This window comes from Colletotrichum truncatum (genome assembly GCF_014235925.2).
Source record: "Colletotrichum truncatum strain CMES1059 chromosome Unknown Contig_0006, whole genome shotgun sequence".
Taxonomy (NCBI): Eukaryota; Fungi; Ascomycota; class Sordariomycetes; order Glomerellales; family Glomerellaceae; genus Colletotrichum; species Colletotrichum truncatum.
This window is the reverse complement of record NW_027222403.1, coordinates 451,080-473,874: the sequence shown is the minus strand read 5'-3', so window position 1 is coordinate 473,874 and position 22,795 is coordinate 451,080. Positions and strand designations below refer to the sequence as shown.

Genomic DNA, 22,795 nt, shown 5'->3' with positions numbered 1-22,795 from the left:
ATTTAAGTTAAGGCGCCGTTGCCGGTGGAACGTCTGCACCGCGGCGGCGGAACTACCCTCGCACAACCCGATTGGGCCAGTCCAACTTCAGTGCTTGTAATTCAACCTGGTGCTCTTAACTTTGTCAATAACAACGGCCATATCTTTGTTGTATCTCCGGCTGCTGCTGACTTGACCTAGACACTGCATCTGATCTTCCGGCAGACAGCAGCATATACCAGGAACTTGTCCTAAAGTAATCTGAATACACAAGAGCCTAGCCTAGCCTAGCCACAGCCATACACCTGGTCTAAAACTACCGCTGCTGTTTGAGTCTTTCCAGACCTTGCAACTCCACAAACCATCTTCGAGACAGCAGCAACTCGCAAGCAGCCCAGCCTTCAACTCTAACTGATGAGACATCAAACGTGTTCCTGCTTTTCCAGAAGTGGCTTCCAAACCAGGTACAGAAACACCCCCAACGAGACGAAAACACGTACATTGGTGAGTTTGCGAGAGACGACTACGAAGCAAACAGAGGCACGACTCATCCGGGTCTACTGAGTAGCCCTGGCAGCATGCTGACACCAAGGCATCATAACACCGACCTTCAAACTTTATACTCAATGTCATCCATGCACACATTGTTTCCACTATATTGAGTCAAGTCAGCAAGTGGGGGAATAGACAACCAAACCACCCAACGTTATGCTTTATGCGCTGACAACGCATCCCCCAGCTGGAAAATCGGCTCCTCTGCGTCTGGTCAGGTTTTTGTTGATTTGCGCGAGTCTCTCATGGGAAACTAGCGAGCTCGAGTCTTACGATCTTGCCCGCCCCATGTTAGGCCCCAAGCGATCCGACTCAGTTGAGCAACCAAAGGTGCATTTCGGAGAGGATTGAGTGGTAATTTGTCTTTTGGGTTCACTAATCATTTCTACAACGCGCACCAACAATCAGAATCAGGTGATATAGAACCCCAAGCAAGGAAACCATTTTTGTTAACCGTGTATGACTGGAGCACAAGAGGAAACATATAAGAGAAGCCCCCCGAAATGCAAGAGAGCCAAATGACAGAAACATGCCTGGAAAAAAAGAAAGGAGAAAAAAACATTGACCAATTCTCGCCCCGTACCGCCCAGACTCCATATTAACCCATCGTTCCATGTGCAAAGCCCAAACTCCGTCGAGAGATGAGAAAAATCATGGATTCAGGGATTTCCCAACCCAGATTAGGGGTATGATGCTCCATCTATGGCGCAGAAACCTCGAATTAACGCCCCATTCCGTTGACCCCTTATTGCTGTGCTTGCATGTTCGTTGTTGTCGTGATATAAAGAAAAGCTTAAAAAGTGTATGCTACCCATGGGCGCGATGCTTGTTTTCATGGTGCGACCTCAGATATGACTTCATGGCAGGGCAGCGACGCCACCTGCCAGCAAGGTATAGTTGGCAAGCTTCAGGGAAAGGACTCTGGAACGGGGATAATCAGGACTAATGATCATGCGCCCGTCCTTATTGAATCCAACCTCGCCGAAGGACTCGCTTAGCTGCTCAAACTTCGCGTTGGGACGAACTCGGTTCAATTCGGCCAAGATGTTGTCGCTCCATACGCCAGAGCACCAGCCGTCACGGAGAACAAAATATGGGTTCAGTGGCGGCACGGGCGAATCTGGAAATAAGTTAGCATAGTACACTGGCATTGGGAAAGATTGAAGTAGCATACCCAAATCTACGAAGCGAATCCGCAGGTAATCCAACGCTTTCAAGGTCGACATGGAGTTGATGCCCGCCAAGACGAGCATCTCAAATGCATGGATAAAGTTCATGTCTTGGATACCGCTTCCCGAGTCGTGGAACTGTGGTACTGGGCGGCAACAATTCTTAACCGTCAGGTCGATCGTCTTGAGACGTGTGGTCCTTGGATCCGATCGAATGGACGCCATATTGAAGAAGGCCTTGCAGACACGGCCAGTATATGCCAGATGCTCCAGTGCCGGTGTCGCATCGGCCAGTCGCGTGCAAAAGTGAACTTGGTTAGAGACCTTCATGTAGAATGGAGGGCACGTCATTTCTCGTCTGTAGTCGCTCTCGAGACACAAGTTTAGATATGTAAGGTTTGATGGCAGCTTGGGGAGAATGCTGGCCATGCTCAGGTAACTTTTAGACTTGGGTTTGCTGTAGGAACCGTGCCACTCGGTCAGATTAGGAAGTGATCCCAAAATGGAAGCGAAATCGGCGTCATCGCGCATAAGATTCCACTGGCCCTTGGTTACCAATGTGCGAACCGATTCAAGGGGAGGCAGGTGCCACCCTGCTGGGCGCCTATGCCAGCTATGTTGTACTTTCGGTGCCTTCTTTCGCTCGCCTCCTTCAATGGTCAAGACGCAGACGTCGGGCAGGGCCTGGGAGACAAAGGAGAATGCCTCTTCGAGGCTGCAGTTGTTGGCGGGAAGGGTATAAGTTGCGTTAGTCAGGCCGTCCATTGTCACGGTCGGTAAGGCGAGGGTGGTGCTCAGCGCCAGCGGCCCATACTTGGGCTGGAAAACGGGGAACCAAATCTCAATATGTTTCACATATCGGCGGAGGTGGTCGTGTTGGCTGAAGTACAGCATAGCCAGATCGAGCGACTCTACCGTTGCCTTGATTTTAATGTGACGATAAAGGCGCTCTTGAATCAGGATCCTCCAGACGGGACTCACGAGAGCCAGTTCCGACAGTTCCCTCCGCCGAGAGTGTCGTAGCGCAGTTCCCCAGCTCTTGGTCACGCTCTGCATACCCACAGAGCTCTTGGACGACGTGGATACACGGTATCCAAACAGATGGTCGAGGATGCACTCATGGATCTCGGCGGGCAGATCATTGAGATTTAAGGAGGGCGAGACCTCTGGCGTCTCGAGGGAGTAGGGAGGGGTTGTGATACCCGGGCCTCCGTAGCCCTCGGCGTCGTCGGCCATCGGACAGCAGCAATCCGAGATCCGTTGATCGGGATGTAAAAAGGGAGTGCTGCTCGGGCGGGTGGGGGGGACGAAGTCATTGCCCTTGGCCTGTTCGAGAGGAGGACTGGAAGGGCCGGGGGATACGGGGTTGGAAGCAGTATTGAGAATTGTTGTAATGATGGAGGCGGTCATGATCGAGGTCAACTCTTCGGTAGCGTTAGTGTTACCATTGTAGTCGTCTCGCGACGGTCGCCTATCGATACCGGAGGGGTCTCGGTCTCGGGGGACGTTGTTCGTGACGTCGGGGTGTTCGTCGTCGTTTGTGTTTGGGGGGAGAGACTGCTCGACGCAAACGGACATGGTCGTTCGTAGGGATCGTGCGAGATCGCAAAAGCTAGGATTTTGGGGTTGAATAAGGCGGCTCCAAGGTCATGGCAAGAAACGATCGAAAGGGACGCAAATCAAGTCGGGGCTGGCGGGAATTGGTTATGGTCAGGCGGGAGGGAAAACTGGAAGGTGAAGGGAGATTGGCCTGGGCTGCTTTGACGATGGTGGGGGAAATGAAGTCCCAATAATTCAGAGACCCTTGATGCCCAGACCGGGGGGGTCGACAATGCTGAAAAGCCGTTTTGGTAGGTAGGCCGCAGGCCGTATTCGTCAGGTCCAGGTACAGGTAAGTGGTACTATGTAGAGGCGTAGAGGCCCAGCGGTCCAGTCAGTGAGCGGCAGGGAGTGGTCCAGTCCAATCCAGTAGTGGCGGTAGCGCAGCGCTGGGGTCGTTTCGCTTGCCTAAGCCACTTTACGCGGTCGGTCGCGTGCGCAGCGGCAGAAAATTGGCCCAATGGGGCACTGATAAGGATGGGCGGAGAAGGTCGATCACAAAAAGGCCAGGAGACCGCAGTAGGGAGAGAGAGACGGAGGATAGGAGTGTAGATCGATCGTCTTGCGAGTCGATAACTGTGTGGTTGACGGGAATAAAACCAGCTGGTAATTGCCAGGTATGAGGCGGGTTTTGAGCAGTGTCCAGGTCCTAGACGCAGGTCCCCCTCGCTTTTTTAGAAGGGTCCAAACAGAAAAGGGGGATGTTCAAAAAGGCGACAGCACTCAATGCTGTTGTGTCGGGTCTAGAAATGAAACAGGCGCCGGACAATTTGGGATGCGTGTGAGCGGACGGATATGCAGAAAAGGTTGGTTTTGCTGCCTTGGAGGAAAGCAGGCACGCAGGGCAGGGCAAGACAGCGAGACACAAGGCGGTAGTGCAGCGAGAGCGGATGCGGATGCCGCAGATAAGAATGGCAAAGTAATCTCGGTGGGAGGAGTCGGTAGGATGGACAGAGAGACACAGAGTATGCGTGCGGATATGACTGTGTGTATATGGCAATGCGACGCGAGAACGGGGCTGGCAGGCGGTCGGGTCAGTCACCGGGGGGTGGCGTGGAAGAGATCCCGCAGTGGCACCAAGGGATAAGTTAAGATAACACCAGACCAGGGTTGCGTCCAAAACGGAGATTTGATGATTGTGTGTTGTGGTCTGGTTACGATTTCGGTGACAAGAGGAAGACCGGCACGAGGTAAGATCAAGTCAACGAAGGGGGGGAAACAACACAAACCAACGGAGGAAAAAAATATAATAAAAAGAAAATATGGAAAAAGGGAAATGCAGGAATGCATCAGCAGAAGCAGCCAACCTTGAATGATGACGGAGCCGAAGAGGAGACACGGAACGGCAGTCGGTAGCTTATTTCAGGTTCTGGGCTCTAATCCAGGCTCCTCACTGGATAACATTCTTCATTCTGGGAGGGGGGTGTGTGTGGGAAGGTGCGAAGGGGGTAACAAACACTACGTTGGCGGCTCCTTTGGCGCCGGCTGCAGCCAGGTGCAGCTGCAGTCACATGGGGCAGGAAGGAAGCAAGCAAGCAGGCGGGCAGGGCAGGAAGAATCGGGCCCAAACCGAGACCCAGAGCCAGAGCCAGAAAGAACAGGGAAGGAACGGAGTTCGGGGTTGAGCATACATGGAAAGTACAAGATTGAGTGGGCATGGGCATGGGCATGGGCAGCCCAGGCCCTGCAACGGAGTCGGCTTGGGAAAGAACAGAAGTGAAAAATAGTAGTGGTAGTGGTGGTGGGTAGTAGTGGCAAAGCGGCACACAATTCACCAACATTACTACTACATCACACAGCAAAGCAAGCAAACGAGTAAGCAGGGCTGTTGGCAACAACAACAACACCTCGTGGAAGAACAGGACAGGACAGCAGCACTGCGGCCGCCTCGATGAGACGTGCACAGCCGTCTTCCGCGACGAGCTCCGAGAGTCAGAGTCAGAGTCAGCAGTAGCGAAAAGTGAAAAGAGTGCAGAGAGCGAGCCACACCATGATCCGCCTCCTGGGATGACTAGTCCGATCCTGACCTCCCAGCCGGCCCCGTGCGTGGGTGGCCGTGGCAGCGCTGCTTTAGCCTGCCGTAGTGGCCACACTCTATGTGTCGTGTTAGTGAGGCCCTCCAGGATGGATTATGATGCACTTTCAGCCACTGACGAGCGGCCCAAGACCCTCAACACGGGCCAACAGCCAGTCGAGGCGAAACGGACGGTCACAGAAGTACAGATGCACAGCAACAGCAGCAGCAACAAGAAATTATGGGTTCGTTATGTGCATCCATCCGTATTCGTAGTAATAATTTGTATTGATTCAGGGGGCTCCAACACGAATAATACAATTACACGAATGAGCCCATCCCCATTGCCGCTTATTTGCGAGCGCCACACCACAAAGGCAAGTACCTACCCACTCGACTCCCCTTCCCTCTTTTTGTTCTACTTTCTTGCAGCCTCCGCCTTTTTCATTCCTTCCTCCCGCCTTATCGGCGTTGGGTGCTTACCTTATCAAACGGGGCTTCCTTAGCGAACCAGCCTGCATCATTGTTGGCTTACCTCACCCGTACCGGATCCCTGCCCAACTTCCGAAGAGGCAACAACGATGGATGCATGAGTTTAAGCCGCAAGTCATCCCACCTTTTTTGCTCAATGCATGAATAAGACCAAATTTACTCCATCACGTCAGTCCATTTTTCCTTGCTTTTTTTTAACCCCCCTATCTGACCCTCTTTCTTCCAAAAGGGGTCCATTTTCGTCTTCTGCACGTAATGACGAATGAGGGGCCCTGCATTCTCGGGCCTGCACATCCTCCGGAAAATCCATGGTAAAACACCGAAACATGGCAAATGTTATCAACATGTCTCTCTAGATATGTGCAGAACTTGCAAAACGAACCGTTAATCGAAACACGCTCACACACACACTTTATCACGCCGCTAACCCACGAAAAGCCTGATCAGAGTTCACTGCAGATGACCAAGATATTACAACTCTGCCGCTGCCAGCCACAAGGATGAACATCCCGGCAATTGAGTTGCTGAAATAGCCTTCGCCAGCCTTCGCCAACCTTCGACGCCCCGTTTCAACTCGTTCTACGCCAGACATGTCAGCTGCGGCCGTCAACCTTCACTTACGAGGGCTACCATCACGCGCTCTGTTTAGTCAGCCGAGAGTGCTCACAGAGTTCGAACCTTGACATCAATGTAGCCATGCCCAGAACAAGAGCACCTGGCAAAGTGTGAGACACCTGGCCGGACGACGCCGTCTCTCCGGCGAGAGCATTCCGTATGTAGGCGGCCATGAATTCCCATCTGTTGAGTCGAACACAGTTCATTAAATTCGCCATAGGCGATGTAGGTTGTCGTGCAACGGCGGGATTTCCCTAGAGCTACCGTTTCCAGGAATGTCGCACTGGAATGCCAACGTCTCGGCAACGGACGCCAATCTTTGGGGAGCCGGGGACGGCGGGCAGCCTCCTTATTAAAGCATTCTCGGCGTGGGGTGACTTTGATTGATTTGCCAAGTCGTCATGTTCCGGAATAAGTCCGGAACGCTGCCAAGATTGAAATCAAGCACGCCTGAGTCGAACACACTAACCCCGCGAGTTGATATTTCTGCGTTTTAATGATCGCCGGCCGGGTGGTTTCTACTGAATAGGCACCCCAGTCTTCTTGTAGTTTCCTGATAAGTGAGCATTGCGCTCTATGTATATCTGTGACTGCCAACAGCATGAAAGCGGCTTGGTAAGTGGTCAGATGCAGCTCATCATGTATCCTAACGTACGACTGGTGAATCTTGCATACCGCTAAGCATTTCCATTGACTTTGCCTAAGCCCAGTCAGCAGGTTTTGATGCGCTTCTGATGTGAGCGTAGTCATCTCAGCCTTGCTTGGGTCAGACTTGTACGCAACTCAATATATCCGCAACCACTAGACAGAGCTCTGCTGAAGCTGAGTCTGCCGCGCCGAGAACCGCACTAGTTAAGGACGTTGTGCTAGTGCGCCGGTATGTGTGCCCATTGGACAGCCCGCGGCAGTTGTTGAAGATCTTCTTCGACGACAGGTACAAACGCATGAGACATGTTCCGATAGCCGGTGTCAGCTCCGCTATTTGCGGCGAAGCTGGCTGAATATCAGCTGGACTTCATCGCGTCCGATAGTAGAATTGGATTTAGATTGTAGGAGTTCTCTCCATGGTCCTGACTGATCGGGCAGTCTAGAGCTACCATTATATCCAAGCGGTTAACGCCTGGTCGTCAGAATGAGGGTAACATCTCATGGACGCATATTCTTAAGGAAATCGCGAAGAACGTTTCGGCTACTTGTGAGAATAACAACCGGAAAGGAAGGGCAGGTTGCCTCTTTCTGCTGAACGTCGCTTATGCATCCGAATCTCTGGCTGATAATCTCCGACCACGGCATCTTACAATCTATTTGGATGTTAGCACATTCTGATGAGGCAGGTGATGATGAAAGTAACGAACTTCTTCAAGGAATATTCGGAGGGTGTCCAGTCAGCGGCACGTGTATTCCTACTTTCGTGTCATCACTTGTCCGAAGACAAACAAGCAGTTCGTGGCTGGACCTTGTCTGAAATATTGGCTACACAAGTGTCCTGCAATTGCCGAACACACCTCCGGCCTCGAAGGCAATAAAAGAACAATCCTAAGGACAAAGAAAATCTTCATGAGGTCTCGTAGCAGGTTTATCATGTGAAGCATCACTTTCCTCCACCTGCTAGCGTTGACGGTAACTCAGGAAATCTGAGCAGCAGGTCGACTGTGTGAAACACTTGCTCACTTGCTCGAAGCTTGCTCCAATGACACCGAGTTTTCAACCAAAGAAATTAGCATACACATAGTCGAGCGAGGGCTCCTGAGGAGATGTAGATACAGGAAGCGAAGTCAGAGGTGTGACCGAAGGGGGACATATAGATGGGCAGCAGATACCGAGGAAGACGGGTTGAGATCAGAGTTCCCAAGTGGTTCTCCGGGTGAATGAGAGGCACAGTTTCAGCCATATCGCAGATGCCATGTCATATCTCTTCCCCAAGTGCGCAGCCTCAGTGGTGGCAACCTCTATTTCACTTTTCTCAGGCCGGATTGCGATGAAAGATTCGATCACAGAATACACTGCTTACTCGGGCTTTTGGGAGGCTACCTGTCGTCTTGTTGTGTTTCTGTACGCCTCTCAGCTGTGTTGCGCTGTTACATACGGGTATTTGGTGAATTGCCAGACAGGTTGGTAGTACAGAGTTGGTATCTGGGTTGATATGGCATGCAAGGAAGTGAGTTGCTCACTTATGTGCCGTAGTTGTAAAAGGGAAGCAAGCAGAAACAGTGAACAATCTCAGTTTTGCGTGTTGTTGCAGCTATTCTGATCGAGGCACTGTTATCCAGGCCTGTAGTTGGATCAGTAGGTGGGCATATAGTTGTCCCTATCCACAGGATGGTTCGTTAGCATGTGAAGTTTATCCCAGCCAGCATCATGATACTAAGTTACACATACGGTAGCATATCTAGAATGGCCCAAGAAGAGGCGGCTAGCTCAGCTCGTTTATAATGCCATAGTTTTCAGCGATAGAAGGAAAGCCTGTGGTTTGTTACGGCTGCTCGTATCCTTTGACGCGACTTTGGACAGACAACGAAGTTCGTTCAAGTAACTTCTACTGAGCCGTGTTGATATTGGCAATCTTGGAAAGGCGCAGGCTCTTGACTCTGAGATATTGAAGAGTTCAACATGAGCTAACTCTTATGTCGGGAACTTCACAAAAGACAAGCGATACAACAATAGAGCCATGAGCATATTCCGACTTGGTGATGGTCCGAAAGTTGTGTTGCCGAAATCTGTTGTTCAAGTTATCACCATGGCACTGGGTTTGAAAGGTCCCTGAACCATTAAGCCATCCAGGGACAACTCACTAGACAACATTCCGAGAAATCTCCAGTCTCATCAAACCATTACCATCAACATCACTCGTATCGCAGACAAACGTCAGCTTACCCGCCCACGAACCAAGGACAAGATTGCCGGGTCATCACAAACAGTCACCACGATCCGCATAGTAAGCGGCTGCAGAAGCGCCCCACCAGGAGCGAGATTCAGTCATTAAGTCAACTAACACATCGAGCAAAGACATATCGAAACAAGGCAAAACATAATTCACCAAAGTATTCGTTCTTGCAACAGGCAGGCCCTTTATTTTGGTTCTTCGGGCCCGCCGTCAGCATAGGAGATAACATTAACAACGTTATTGAAACAACATGTTGTTCTCTCGCACAGCATTCATTCAGGCGCTCTTCCCCAAGAAGTCATCGTACGACGCACCGTCTCTTTTCCAAGCGTAGATCTGCGTCGAGATGAAGCGTCGCATACTACCACCCGGCAAGCGGGGGGGGATGAAAGGCTATATGCGTATACAAATACACGCGCGCGTGGCTTTTAATAGCATAGACAACATAGACTTCACACCCCGGACTTGTAATGGGCTGAAAGGCCAGGGATATGCCCGGCCCTCAATGGCCTCAAGTCGACGTGGGCGCCGGTTCAGGCGAAGATGGCATTTGTCACTGCAAGACAAACGTGGAAAAAGAAGGTTACACGTCGGCAAATCTCTCAGACAGGATAGGCACATCTCGAGACGGCGCATATCAGGCCACAAAACATGATCGACGAAAACGACTGCAAAACACACAGGCTGACGTGATTGCAAGTATGCTACTAAAGAAAAACACGGCTTGTGGGGGGAGGGTGTCGGTTACGAAGTGTACCGTCGCTGCGGCGCCAAACGTCGGAAACCCTTTCAGCTGCACTGCAAGGCGTAGTTTGCCTACTACATTGTTGATGGACGCGCAACGCAGTGATTCAGAGTTGCCAAGACACGTGACATTCGGCCAAACAAGCTCTGGGACCCCGGGGCACCGGCAGCAATGCCAAGTGTCGAGCAGAGTCTTGGCGGCGTTCGAGGACGCGTGGGAAGGGGAGAAAGGAGGGAAGTGCTGGGTTTTCTTTTCTTTGAAAGGAATAGCAAGGCGGGTTCGAAACTTCAGACAGACTCGATGAGACGAATGACCAACGAACCCGCGTGTGCTTCTGCTTCGACTAGAGGGCTTTTTGTCGAAACCGTCTGAGAATGGAGGGGACTCTACACATGGCATTTTGTCTAGTTCGCGGCTAGGGACACTCGCACCACAGAATGGTCCCCCGCAGAGGGTGTTCAGCTGTATCTGCGACAGCCACTAGGTTACAAGGTCCCAGATTTTCGGAGTGTGAGATCGAATAGACGGCGGCCGGCTTGCGGCCTTTACTGGAAGTACGCTCACGGCTCTGGCGAAGCCGAGTTTGATATTAAGACCTCCGAAAACGGGCCCTTTCTCTGGAGACCCGATCAACGGGATGACGTCCAACGAACTGAAAGGAAGGGAAATAAGAAGAAAAAAATGTGTAAAAAGATTTCAAAGGTCTCCGCGGCGCCGATCGATGCAGACAGATGGAGATTGTTGTCATTCCGGGGCAACGGCAAACAGCAAACTTGGCACGGTACCTAGAGGGGCTAGTTGCACATCATGGACACAACCTAGACCGCGGTACATTACACAGAGATACATGATTCTAGATTACCTTATTTCGGGCCCTGTGTTTGACACGGCGGATACGAATACTGAACCGCTTACTGGCAATAGTGTAGTGGACGATCGTTACAATCCAGTGATGTACACTCAAAAGGGACATGGCCCGGAACAGTAGGTGACGGCTGCATATGCAGAGTCGCATCGCGGACGGGGGTGAAGGAGCCCCTCCTCAATCTCCAGAGGTTGTCATCGTGGCGGTGGACTGATGGTGCCCGGCCAATAAAGGGTTCGTCGAATGTCGGTTAGTCAAGCGCTTGAAAGGTGCCTCCGTAATGTATACTTAGTACTCCGTACTGCGAGTTGTTTTGTCCCATTGTTGTCGAAGCGAGCTGGAGCAGGCGGAGTGACATGACAGACGAATAGACGGACGGAGAGGCAGCCCGACCCATCAGTCAGACAGTCAGAGAAAGAAGCTCACGGTCCAACAAAGCATACGCAAGTTCGTTCGAGGACAAGGCGCCTGATGCCTGTTTGTGTCAGTCAACCCGTCTCGGTATAGCATTCGTGAGAAACCCATACCGACACAAAGCCAGACAGACTCCTTGGGCCTTGGGCGAACCGCTACAGCGTCAGCATGGCACATGGGATGGCGTGGGCGGTTGACTGGGGGTACCCGACAGAGCAAATAGTGTACTAGTAGTGTATTGTAGTGAGTCGTCGTCGTCACCTCGTTCGTGCTACCCACGGCGTCTCCATGAGACTTTTTTTTGGCCTTGAACCCCTGTGGTGTTGCCGCCAGCACCCAAACCAACCAAGGGCCCTGGGCGAATCCAAGACGAAGAAGGTGCAACCCCCTGCCTGTCATCCCTGCGCCTGCCCTGTCTCGAGACCTGCACGACTTGTCAAGTCCTTCGATGTTTCATCCGTTGTCGTGTAGAATCTGCAGCGACCAATAAGGTACGACCAGACCCGCCGCGCCACAGCTGTTTCACAGTCATCAATTGGGTTGTCGCTTCCTTTTTTTTTTTTTTTTTCACTATCTTTTTTTTTTATTCTGCTTTCTCCAGGTGGTGTCAGGTAGGTCCTGTCGTCTGGTTTTTTGGCAGGCATCACCAATCCATCCCAGTAACTGCCTTTGCCTCACCATGTTCTCGTCTGTGTGGGGAAGTCGAAACCACATCTTCCAGTTGCATCCAGGGAGTAAATGAAGAAAATATGGATTTTTCCAAACAAGACTACGGATATTGAACCTGCAATAAATCGCCTTGAACCGGCAACCTCCAGTACCGTAACCCACTTTCATTGGTGGCCTTGCTGGCCCGTGGCCCATGGCATAAATCTCGGCTGCTATTAATCTATCCCATTCATTGTACCCTCACCGCTGGATGCCACTAAAACCCGCCCTCGGTCGCCTTCCACCAGATAAACCCACGTTAAGCGAGTAAGGCCAAGGAAGATAGCCAGGCTCAGCTACTGAGCCTCGCTTGCAACATATACGCAAGGTCGTGCTGGCGACAATCTAGGGCTGGCCGCGTGCTGTAAATCAGAGCCGAGATGTTCCTTGGCCTTGATTTACAACGGGTCTTGTGGTTCCCTCTCTCAGCCCACAGCCATCTCCGGCCATTATTATAGTACACCAGGCCTTCAACAGCCGGTGGGCGGAGGCGGGCGGAGGAATGGATAACACGAAATTAAGAGGAATCAAGACTGGACAACGACAACGACTCGTGATGACAGCGGCTTCTCGCCGATTGGCCGTGAATCTGTCGTCCGTCCTCTGGAGGTCGCTGGCAGTACCCTTCCACATGGCACAGCATGGCCAAACCTTCCAAGGGACGAATGCAGAGCCTCTAACAAAAGCAATGTTGAAGCACGCCGTCGTCAGCACCGAAGAAAGAAGCGGATAAAATAAAAACCAAGACATATACAACCAAGATTGCGTACGTGTTGCCTCCCGCATCCCGAGAACGCCGCATCACTGTTGCTACTAGTGCAGCGACTATGTACAGCGTCAACGACCAGTGGACCTTGTTCGTCTGGGGTGGTGCTGACAGTTTGAGGTCTGTGACTGGTTTCCAATCGCTTGGCCACCAGACAACGATTGGTATTTGGTAGGCGACTGACTCCCGCAGCGGAGTGGCGTTTGGGCGGCGCCGCCGTTGGAGTAGCAGCCGTTTGTGCACAACGGACAGGCTCAGCAAGACTTGCATAACTTCACACACTGGTTTAACTCTTTGTCCACGCAAAAGCCACCCACCACTGAGGGAGGGGCCCCAGGACCATGATGCCATGGGTAGATCGCTCCATTCCGAGATGGGGGAGGCTCCCGAGATTGGAACGAACGTGCGCGACCCTTTTGGGTTTCTGGCGCCCTCCCTCGTGCGACGTAGCTCCGATGATTGGCAGGGCCGGTCACCCGCAGCCAGATTACAGATTACACAGCGCGGAGATGGGCGAAGCAGCGGAAATTTTCCTAGGTAATAATCACGATACAGAAAAAAGGAGCGGTACGTGCTCCTTGGGCTAAGCTGCAAAGGGAAACGATCTCATATCGCTGTATGAGGGATGATGATTCGTATTGCCCGAACCGTTCGGACTAGGAGTTCCTGACAATGGTGGGCAACTGGTGATAAATCCGCCCCAAGATTAAGTATCAGTGCCACGATTGGTGTTAAAGCCGTCATATGGATCGTGCGGCCAGCTCTGGTCGTGTCGTCTCTTCTTTTTTTCCCTCACCTTTCATTTCGGGAGACAACCGGCATGGAGTCCATCAGTCTAGCACACAGATGGGCCCCCGGGCGGCGATCTCCTTGCGGCTCGATATGAAAGCCAACATGGGAAGTTTAAAGCACTGAAAGGGCCTCAATCTAAAATACGGTACAAGCATTTCCTAGAAGAGAGTTGGCGGTGCTGAGCCTCTTTGATGGTCGCCTGGGCGCATTAACCTAGAAAAATAGGGTGAAGGGAAGGGCGGCGGCGGAGCCAGATGCAACCTTGCTTGTCGAGCAACCTTGGCGAACCTTGTATCGCTCCCAGGAGCTGGATCACTGAGATGCCGGCGTCCAGTAGATTGAAATCTCACCTCTAAATAATCCTCCGCTGCAGAGTTCATTTAATCTGGAGCACAGTTCACGACAGAACTGCCCGGCTTGGTGTCAAAACAGTCAATACCTGCGCTTGCAAAGACAAGCGTTCCAGATGTGCTGCTTTCCCTGCATTCGCCTAAGGCCTTGGCTTCGCCTGGAGAAAGAATAGTAGCGCTGCACGATGGACGGGAGATGGTCTTGGCACGTCCCCCCCTTTCGGTTCTTTTTTTGTTTTTTTTGGGGAGCAAGTAGTTTCTTGAGACGAGAGATCATCGCAAAGGATTTCCCACTGCGAATGTTGCGCTGCAGGCCTTCAGGCCTAGTTTGGAGGCCGGGGGGTGGGTTGCTTGGTACACTCTGTAAGGAGGCATGTCTGGGTCTGACAGGAGGGTAGTTTACAGGGGCGAGCTGTTTTCGGCCCTGGTACGACCACTCGGAGCACACTCACGGTTGTCAACGTTAAGGATCATGGACTTTGTTCACGGTCGTAGTTTGCGCCTTCTCTGGTCTGTTCTCCGCATCGGCCAGTGCCTGAGATCCCATCGACGAGGGCGGAGGGAAGGGGGGGGGGGAGGAGGAGGAGGAGCAAGGCCCACGTCACGTCAAACAGGTTAAACCACAGACGCCCTTACGTCAATCTCCCGCAACAATACCCAAGCACCCGCGCATCCAACCCCAGAGTCAAAGGGGAGAGGGGTTCGGACGCGAAGGAGGTTCACGGGTTTCAACGGTTTCGAAAGAAGCTCCTCGAAGGTCGTATTGTCGACCCCATGGACCACCAAAAACCGAAAGGACGTGGACGGGGTGCTTGAGATGTTTACAGTTTGGCTGCATGATGCCACCTCTTGGACCGCATTGAAGCGCGATATTGCAAAAAGTCCTTGGGGAAGGGGGAGGAGAGGCCAAGCAAGCCATGATACTATCGTGTTACTCCAAGCCTTTCTTTTTGCCTCTTGATATACCCAACTTGGCTGCGGCAATGGCGCTTGGCTTGCGACGTGCAGACCGAGCCGCACGTAACCTGCCACGCTGCCAATGTAAGATGTAAGGCCGCCCGTCTCGTGCCTCCGAGGTTTGGGGGGTTAGTGTTAATTGCTTGGGAGGCTTAGTAGCAGTTTGTCACCTAGGTACATAGCAGACAAGCAGTCAGTGTGCAGGTGAGTGACGTGAGGGGAGACCGTGACTCGGTGTCGGGAAGGAGCCCGTAGACCGCACACACACACACATGGCGAGATCAGAGATGCCAAGCAAAGACGATGGGCAGGCATCACGGCAATCGGCAGACGGCAGTAAAGTCTCGGTGGTAGTAGCGCAACCCGTCATGACCACGAATAGACATTTTCATGATGAGATATAAAGCTTCGTCCCGGAATGGTGGGGTCTGGGCCAGTGAATGACGGGGGGCCCGCACTGAGGGACTGACTGGGTGTCAGGGGAGGAATGGATGACGGGTCGGCTGAAGGCTGCAGAGGCGAAGGGTATCTGCGAGATGGATGTGTGCAGTACGGAGTTGTACGAATCTAGAGAGTTAATGAGTTTCGGTGTACATACAAGTCAGATGCCCTCTGCACGGCTGGCTGGCTGAGGGAGGGGACACACGCCGAGAGAATAGCGCAAAGTCAAGAACTAGATACAAACGAGCCAAGAGTTGATAACTGTATCGACGACGAATGCCATGCACAAGAATGATATCGAGCCAAGAAGACATACATTAAAACCAGTTCTGATGCTGTCGGGAGTTGAGAGGCGCAAGGGTGTACGTAAGGCGGTTTGGCTGTGGTCGTTCATAAATCTGTTGATAGTTAGCATAGCACAGCACAGCACAGAGCAGAGCACAGCCTCGCAGCCCAGCCTGTCAGTCCGTTACGGCAAGGGTTCTGGTGGTTATTACGGCCAATAAGCTGATGTGTTTTTTTGTGACGGACAAGCAAAAAAACCAGAGCAGAGAGCATCGCATTCAAGTTGCAAAAACCCCGTACGGTAAAACTCCGTTGGACGGTAGTCGAGCGCTGTGGGACCCAAAAGGCAGAGAGGCTAGGCTGGAGGCGAACCTGGACGTTACAGATTGATCGAAATGGGCAGGGTCGAAACCGGCCCCAGTGGGTAGGATCGACGACCAGCGTCTCCAGATGTTGGGCTTGTTTGACTTGGCACGGCCATTCAGAAGCGCGCTTGGCTGCTGCGACGCCCAAAAGGGGAACCGCTACGGATTGACGCTTTCCTTAGCTCGGGTCTAGCCTCCGTTATTACAGTACGTACCTTGTTTGAGTGTCTCCCCTGCAAAAAAAAAGGCAGGCGCCACTGCCCGTCTAAGAGGAAAGGGCATGGGTACCTCCTACCTCTTACCGCTCACTATACTAAACTAGGAGACAGTATGGGTAGTGCCTGCAAGTTCCCAGGGGAAAAAAAAGGAGATGCAGGTTTGCCTGCCCCACAAGGGTACGCATTACGGATAGCTTTGGAGGAGTTCCTCCTGCCTCGAACGAGGCCCGCCGACTGAAGAGGAGAAGACAATGTTGACAATGTACCTACCTACTGCAGGTAGCAAGATGGTAAAGGAAAGGGCACACACAAATACACACGTACGCAACGGCAGGAAAGGATGGATGGGAGGGGCCTGGAAGCAGCTGGGAAGATGCTAAACGGTTTTAACACAAAGAATGCCTACGTTAGAGTACAGAGACATTTGCTGGCCCAGCCATTGGGGAACCAATCAGATGAGCTCATGCCGCACCATTTGAAATCTGGGCTTGCTGCAATCGAAACGGTTTGCTTTGCTTGTCCAACAACACACGCACCAGCCTGCATGTGTCTACCTCTCAGACTGTGCATGTTTCCTGCGACTCCTAGGGGCGGCACCATTTGTTGTTTTTTATTAGTATTATTATTATTATTTCTCCGCGCGTGGCTGCGGCACTCATTTGCTGCAAGCTGCGTAATTGCCGTCAGACGAGAAGAGAAGGCGGGCGGGCTTGCGATGGCATGTTTCTGTTCCATGCGCCTCTTCCGCTTCGACTCTTTTTTTAATGTGTCGTATTTTCGAGGCTCTGGGCGAATATGCGCATATAGTCAGACTGAGACATCAGACAGACGCAGAACGCTCTCTTGCATGGTTTGTTTTCTGCAAACTGCCTGCCCTGATGACGACTATGAATGACTCCCGAAGATCGAATTGTCCATCATCATCCCTCCCGCCAACGAGAACAGCACCGTTGACCCACCGTCCCATCCATTCGCCGCACGTCACTGATGGGGGTGCCAGGGATGGTTGGCCTGAATTTGGTGTGCGTATGTATGTATGCGTGTGTGTGGCGCCCTGGATGTGGTTGATTTGACGCCCGGAATTAGACCTGGGACACCTAATCACCTATGGCCCCGAAATCATTCATGACGAAGGCGACACCACTAAACCAGCCAAAGAGGCAAAAGCAAAACGAGAAATAAAAAACAAAAGACTAATTGTTGATGAAGGGGTCTTACCCAGCAATCGTTATCGGTCCTTACAGTAGCCCCTGACCTAGGAAAACACCCCCGTTAAGTCGTAACCCCTTCGCACCATAGGTATGCACCTCACATTTTAGCCTGGTGTCAGCGGCAGTCTCCCGAGGGGAGCTACGCCGTACCGAGTAAGGACAGAGGCAACAGGATAATTAACGAGGGACTGGTGGTTGTGTGTGTGTGTGTGCCAGGACCCTCAAAGGGTGGGCTAAGACGCTCTGCTGCTCTGTTGATCCCTCTTCTTGAGACTGCGTGAGCGTATGACGGTACTTGGCTGAAGTACTTGGCCGTTTCTCGGTCTGCATCTGCACCTTATTCGTTGCCAGCTGCCACACTGCCAATGCCATGCACAAATTGATTGCCAAGCACTGCTGTGACTGCTAAGAAAATAAGAAAAAAAAAGAAAAAAAAAAGAGTACGTACTCTCACCCAAATCTGTTCCTGCATCTGCATCTGCATCTGTCTGGTCTTTGGTCTTGGTCTGAGTTTCTGGTCACGGCATCTGCATCTCAGTCTCATTTCGTCTTGTTCTTCTCTCTCTTCTTCCTCGTCTCTTTCTCGGCTCTCCCTCCTTGTCTTGTTTTTTTTTCCCTTTAGGTCCATGGGTCTTCGGGCTTGTCATTCATGTGCAGTAACTCGCGGCCTTCCACACACACACACACACGCAGAGAGAGAGAGAGAGCACTGTCCCCTCTGGCTTCTCCAATTCCGTCTCTTGTTCCCACTCGTCCACGTCGTTCGTTGCTTCAACCCTGGCCAGCTTTGTCCCGTCTTTTCTTGCACAAGCACAAGCCCACACTCCCTAACCCTCAATCCTCAATCCTCAAGCCCCCCCGGCCCCTTGGCCCCTCCAGGCCCCAGGTCAGGCCCCAGTCCCGGTCCCATACAAGGCAAGGCAAGGCAAGACAGGGTACAGCTGCTCAGATACTTGATGTACCGCTGACCCCGGCTCGCTCCCGTCCCCTAGTCCTGTCGTCCACTCCATCCCTCCATCCCCCCTTCTTTCCTCGTGGCCTGTCGTTATACTTAAGATACTTCTCTCAACCTCCATCCAGACCCAGCTGTGCTTGGCCTTCCGTCTCTTACTTCTTCTTGCTTCGTCCCTCTCTCTCTCTTGTTGTCTTCCGTCTCTCTCCATCTTATCCTCCTCTCCAATTTAGTATATCCATCAACAGCTCCCACGACTTTTTTCCCGTGTGGCCGGATAGCTAAACCCTCAACCCTCCGCTTCGCCTATTCTTTTATTACACCTTGTTTCAACAGGTTCGGCTTTTTTTTTATTCGCCGTGAGAAAGATTCGTAACAAAGGCTTTGTGTCGTGACTGGTATCCGGATCCTTTCTTGCATCTTCTCTCTCTCGCCGTTGCGCTCCTTCCGCCGTTTCCTACTCCACTCCGAGTCACTCACTCTTCAGCACGCCTCCTTCCGTGCCGGCCTCGACGACATCTTTCTTTGTCCCGTCGACCATTTATTTCTCCAACTATCAATAGAAGACCAGCGGTCTCATATTTTCGATTCTTCAACAAAAAAGTTCTTTTACTAGACGACCACACGACGACGAGCTAGCTCTCTCCCGTATATTCTCCTTGCTCAATCTCATCAACAACTTATTTACATATACAACTATCGCCCAACATGGTTCGCGCCGTTTCCACCTTCGTCGCGGCTCTTCTGCCCGCCCTCGGCCTTGCAGCCCCCTTCGGCCTTGGCGGCAGCTCTACCGCCCCCTCTGGCACTTTCATGGGTGTTCCCATTTCCAACCTCGACGCCGCCGACTTGATCCCCAACAAGTACATCGTTGTCTACAACAACACCTTTGACGATGATGCTATCGACATGAAGCAGCAGTCTTTCATCACCGCCATCAAGAAGCGCAACATTGGCAAGCGTGCCCTCGATGGCCGTGAGCTGTCCACCTCCGTCAAGTCTTTCAAGATGAACGGCTGGCGCGCCATGACCATGGAGGCCGACGACACCATGATCATGAACGTCATGAGTGCCGACGAGGTCGCCTACGTTGAGCAGGACGCCAAGGTCAAGCTGTCCGCTACCGTTTCTCAGACCAACGCCCCTCCCGGCCTTGTTCGCCTCTCCCACGCCGCCTCCGGCGAGACTGGCTACGTTTTCGACCAGTCCGGAGGTGAGGGTATCACCGCCTACATTGTCGACACCGGTATTCTTACCACCCACTCCGAGTTCGAGGGTCGTGCGACCTTTGGTGGCAACTTCATCAACAACGTGGTATGTTTCGTATATTAACAGGGCAGGTATGAGTGCGGTAAGAAGACTAACACGCGGTATAGGACACTGATGAGAACGGTCACGGCTCCCACGTTGCTGGTACTATCGGTGGTCGCACTTTCGGTGTCGCCAAGAACGTCAACCTGATCGGTGTCAAGGTCCTCGACGGTGACGGTGCCGGCTCCAACTCTGGTGTCCTCGAGGGCATGCAGTTCGTTATCGACGACGTCCAGAAGAAGAACCTCACTGGCAAGGCTGTCATGAACATGTCCCTCGGTGGTTCCCAGTCCCAGGCCGTCAACCGCGCTATCCAGGCCCTGAACAACGCCGGTGTTGTCCCTGTCGTCGCTGCCGGTAACGAGAACCAGGATGCTGGCAACACCTCCCCCGCCTCTGCTGCCTCCGCCATCACCGTCGGTGCCATCGATGCCCGCAACGACCGCAAGGCTTCCTTCTCCAACTTCGGACAGGTCGTCGACGTCTTCGCTCCCGGTGTCAACATTCTTTCCGTTGGTATCACCTCCAACACTGCTACCAACACCCTCTCTGGCACTTCCATGGCCTCCCCACACGTTGCCGGCCTCGCCGCCTACCTCATGGGTCTCGAGGGCATCAACACTGTCAAGGGTGTCACCGACCGCATCCTCGCCCTCGCCGAGGCCTCTGGCGCCTCTGTCAAGGGCAACACGGCCGGTACGACCAACCTTATCGTCAACAACGGCCAGCTCTAAAGTGTGTTTCCGAAATTTTGGAAACGAAATTACGAGAGCTCAAATCAAAGCATGACATGGCGTCTGATATTTTTTTCCTCGCTTTCCTTGGTTTAATACTGCGACATGTGTGTTTTTATTCGAGGGGAGACGATGAAAAAATTCACAGCATTTTTTAGAGGATACCCAGTCATATTTGCATGGCGAGCGGCCCTTTTCGACTGCAAACCCAAACAAATCCAAACAACAAACCCGAAGTCGGGCATAACTTTGTATGTAAAGACTTAAGAGAAGAGGTCTCACAAACACCGCATTTCAATAACAGACAAGAAAAAACAAAAACCCTCGACGGGGCTGGTTCCTCGTATCATTGCTCTCACGACGACTTATCCCGCTGTCTTGGGTTTTTATTTCATTTTCTGTCTAGTTTTGAAGTCATTTTTCTTCATAAGCCAAAGCATGTATTTATTTGCAAGAAGCAGAAATTAGGTAATGAGAGCAGACAGCTACGGACTTAAACTTGTTCATCTCGCTACTTGTGATTTGTGGTTTGTGCATCTATACTTGTTCAACGGCCACGCCGTTGGGAAACCGCCGTGAACGTCTTCAGACCCAAAACAAGATGGACAAACGTCATACATTGGAAGACGTATCGATGGCCTAGGAAATGGGCATTCTTTCACTTTCGTCTTGCGATGCGACGCTGCGGGAGGTCCTCTCGGCCGGCTCCCCGGCCGGTGAAGCTCACACACGCACACACTCACACTCACATCCACAACACCACCTTCAACTCACCCACACCAACACGCACTCGCTTTCCATCTTGTTTGCGATGGAAATGACGCCATGACAACACTGTGAGGTGAGACCCAGCGCGTCCAAGAGCGGGCGTGATGGATGCAAGGAAGGTTTCACGGTCTTCTCTGCCGACAGGCCAAGAATTGGGACGAACTCAGGCGTGTGGGTGTGTGTGATACCTCGTGCTTTTTTTTTTTTTTTTCTTTCTCGCGGAGAGCGTTGCGGCCGAGGCTGGGGGAGACCCGTCGCATTCGGGTTTGCGCGGCGGAAGTGAATAGGGAATATTCTGATGGGCGGGTTTACTTGCGAGACGCGGTACATGTCAGAGAGGCGATTGAAATGTTGCTTGCGAATTAAAATAATAGCAACAGGGCAGAAAAAATAGTTATAGTGAATGACATCGACAAAAAAAAAGAAGAAGAAGAAGAAAAAAAAGTTAAAGATTGTTAAAATTCCCCGACGGATCAGAGTTAGTTAATCACGGGGTACGGCGCACTCTCTCCAGCGGGATTTCCCCAAACCTTGAAAAGTGAGATTGGACTGATTGATGATGGGCTAGATCTGGGACTTCCCCCCCCCCCCCTTACCACGCCTCTTTTTTTTTTTTTTTGAGTGTTGTTCGCTCGCAGGTTCCCGAAACCTTCTTTCTTAAAAAAGTGGGTTGATTATTTGTGAACGTCTGGAATTTGCACAATGGGAATCTGGACAAATACGGTGGGATGAAAAGGGATAACCAGCGAGTCCGCGCCCCCCCCCCCCCCCCTCCGAGCACGAGTCAACGGCCCCGGTACGGAGTACAATTTGGGGGGAGGGTTGACGGTATATTGTCTATCTACAGATGGGTATTTTCGGCCGCGAGACGGAATAGGAAATCTGATTTCCCACCGTGCCCCATTTTGACTTCCTAATTGTCTTGGTACGAAGACGAAAAAGAAAGTGGTTTGAATAATGTGCTCCGTATCTAGTCGATACAATTTGTCTCCATCACCGGCACGGATGATGAAATCGGGGAAGAGGGACGGGAGACGGGGGGACGGGGAACGGGGAGACTATGTAAATCAATCAATCAATCCACAGCAATGAACCGAATAGGCCAGATTTAGACACCACCACGATATTACGATGATCGATATATTGTCAGACATGATCCAAGAACCCACATACCAAGACTCACAAACGGTCATAAAAGCCCCCCCCCCCCCCCCCCCCCCCCCCCCCTGCCGAAAGAGGAAAGAAGAAAAATAAATAATAATAAAAAGTTGGTTCCCAAAACGTCGTTGAAGCATATCCCGTATCGTGAGTGTGTATCCCGTTAGGGGGGGACCGCCTCCTATGTAAGGTATGTAGCAGTTCGTTCCCTCCCTTCCCTTGGGTTGGCCCATGAAGTTTAATGTAGCGGGTATGGAGAACCGAGTTCTTGGCGTCATGGGGGGGAGGGGGGTTTTTACTGCCTTCTTCTCCCAGCATTCTTCTTCTTCTTCTTCTTCTTTCTTGTAACAGACACGTCCTCGACGAAACCTGGAACACAGCCGAGGCTGGAAAGGGGCTGGGATGGTGGTTGGTGCCTTTTTGGGCAGGGAATAATATTTGTCTTCCACAA

General features: G+C 52.0%; 2 protein-coding genes across 2 annotated transcripts; one reads left to right on the top strand and one right to left on the bottom strand.

Moving 5' to 3' along the window:
* Positions 1-1,388: 1,388 nt before the first annotated feature.
* Positions 1,389-3,278, bottom strand: CTRU02_209395 (uncharacterized protein; the record flags this gene model as incomplete). The annotated part of the gene is made up of 2 exons (XM_036726768.1): positions 1,389-1,651; positions 1,706-3,278. 2 exons carry the CDS (start codon positions 3,276-3,278, stop codon positions 1,389-1,391), a joined length of 1,836 nt encoding a protein of 611 aa, XP_036581477.1.
* Positions 3,279-19,081: 15,803 nt separating this feature from the next.
* CTRU02_209394 (subtilisin-like protease) lies at positions 19,082-20,418 on the top strand (the record flags this gene model as incomplete). The annotated part of the gene is made up of 2 exons (XM_036726770.1): positions 19,082-19,687; positions 19,750-20,418. 2 exons carry the CDS (start codon positions 19,082-19,084, stop codon positions 20,416-20,418), a joined length of 1,275 nt encoding a protein of 424 aa, XP_036581479.1.
* Positions 20,419-22,795: the final 2,377 nt, after the last annotated feature.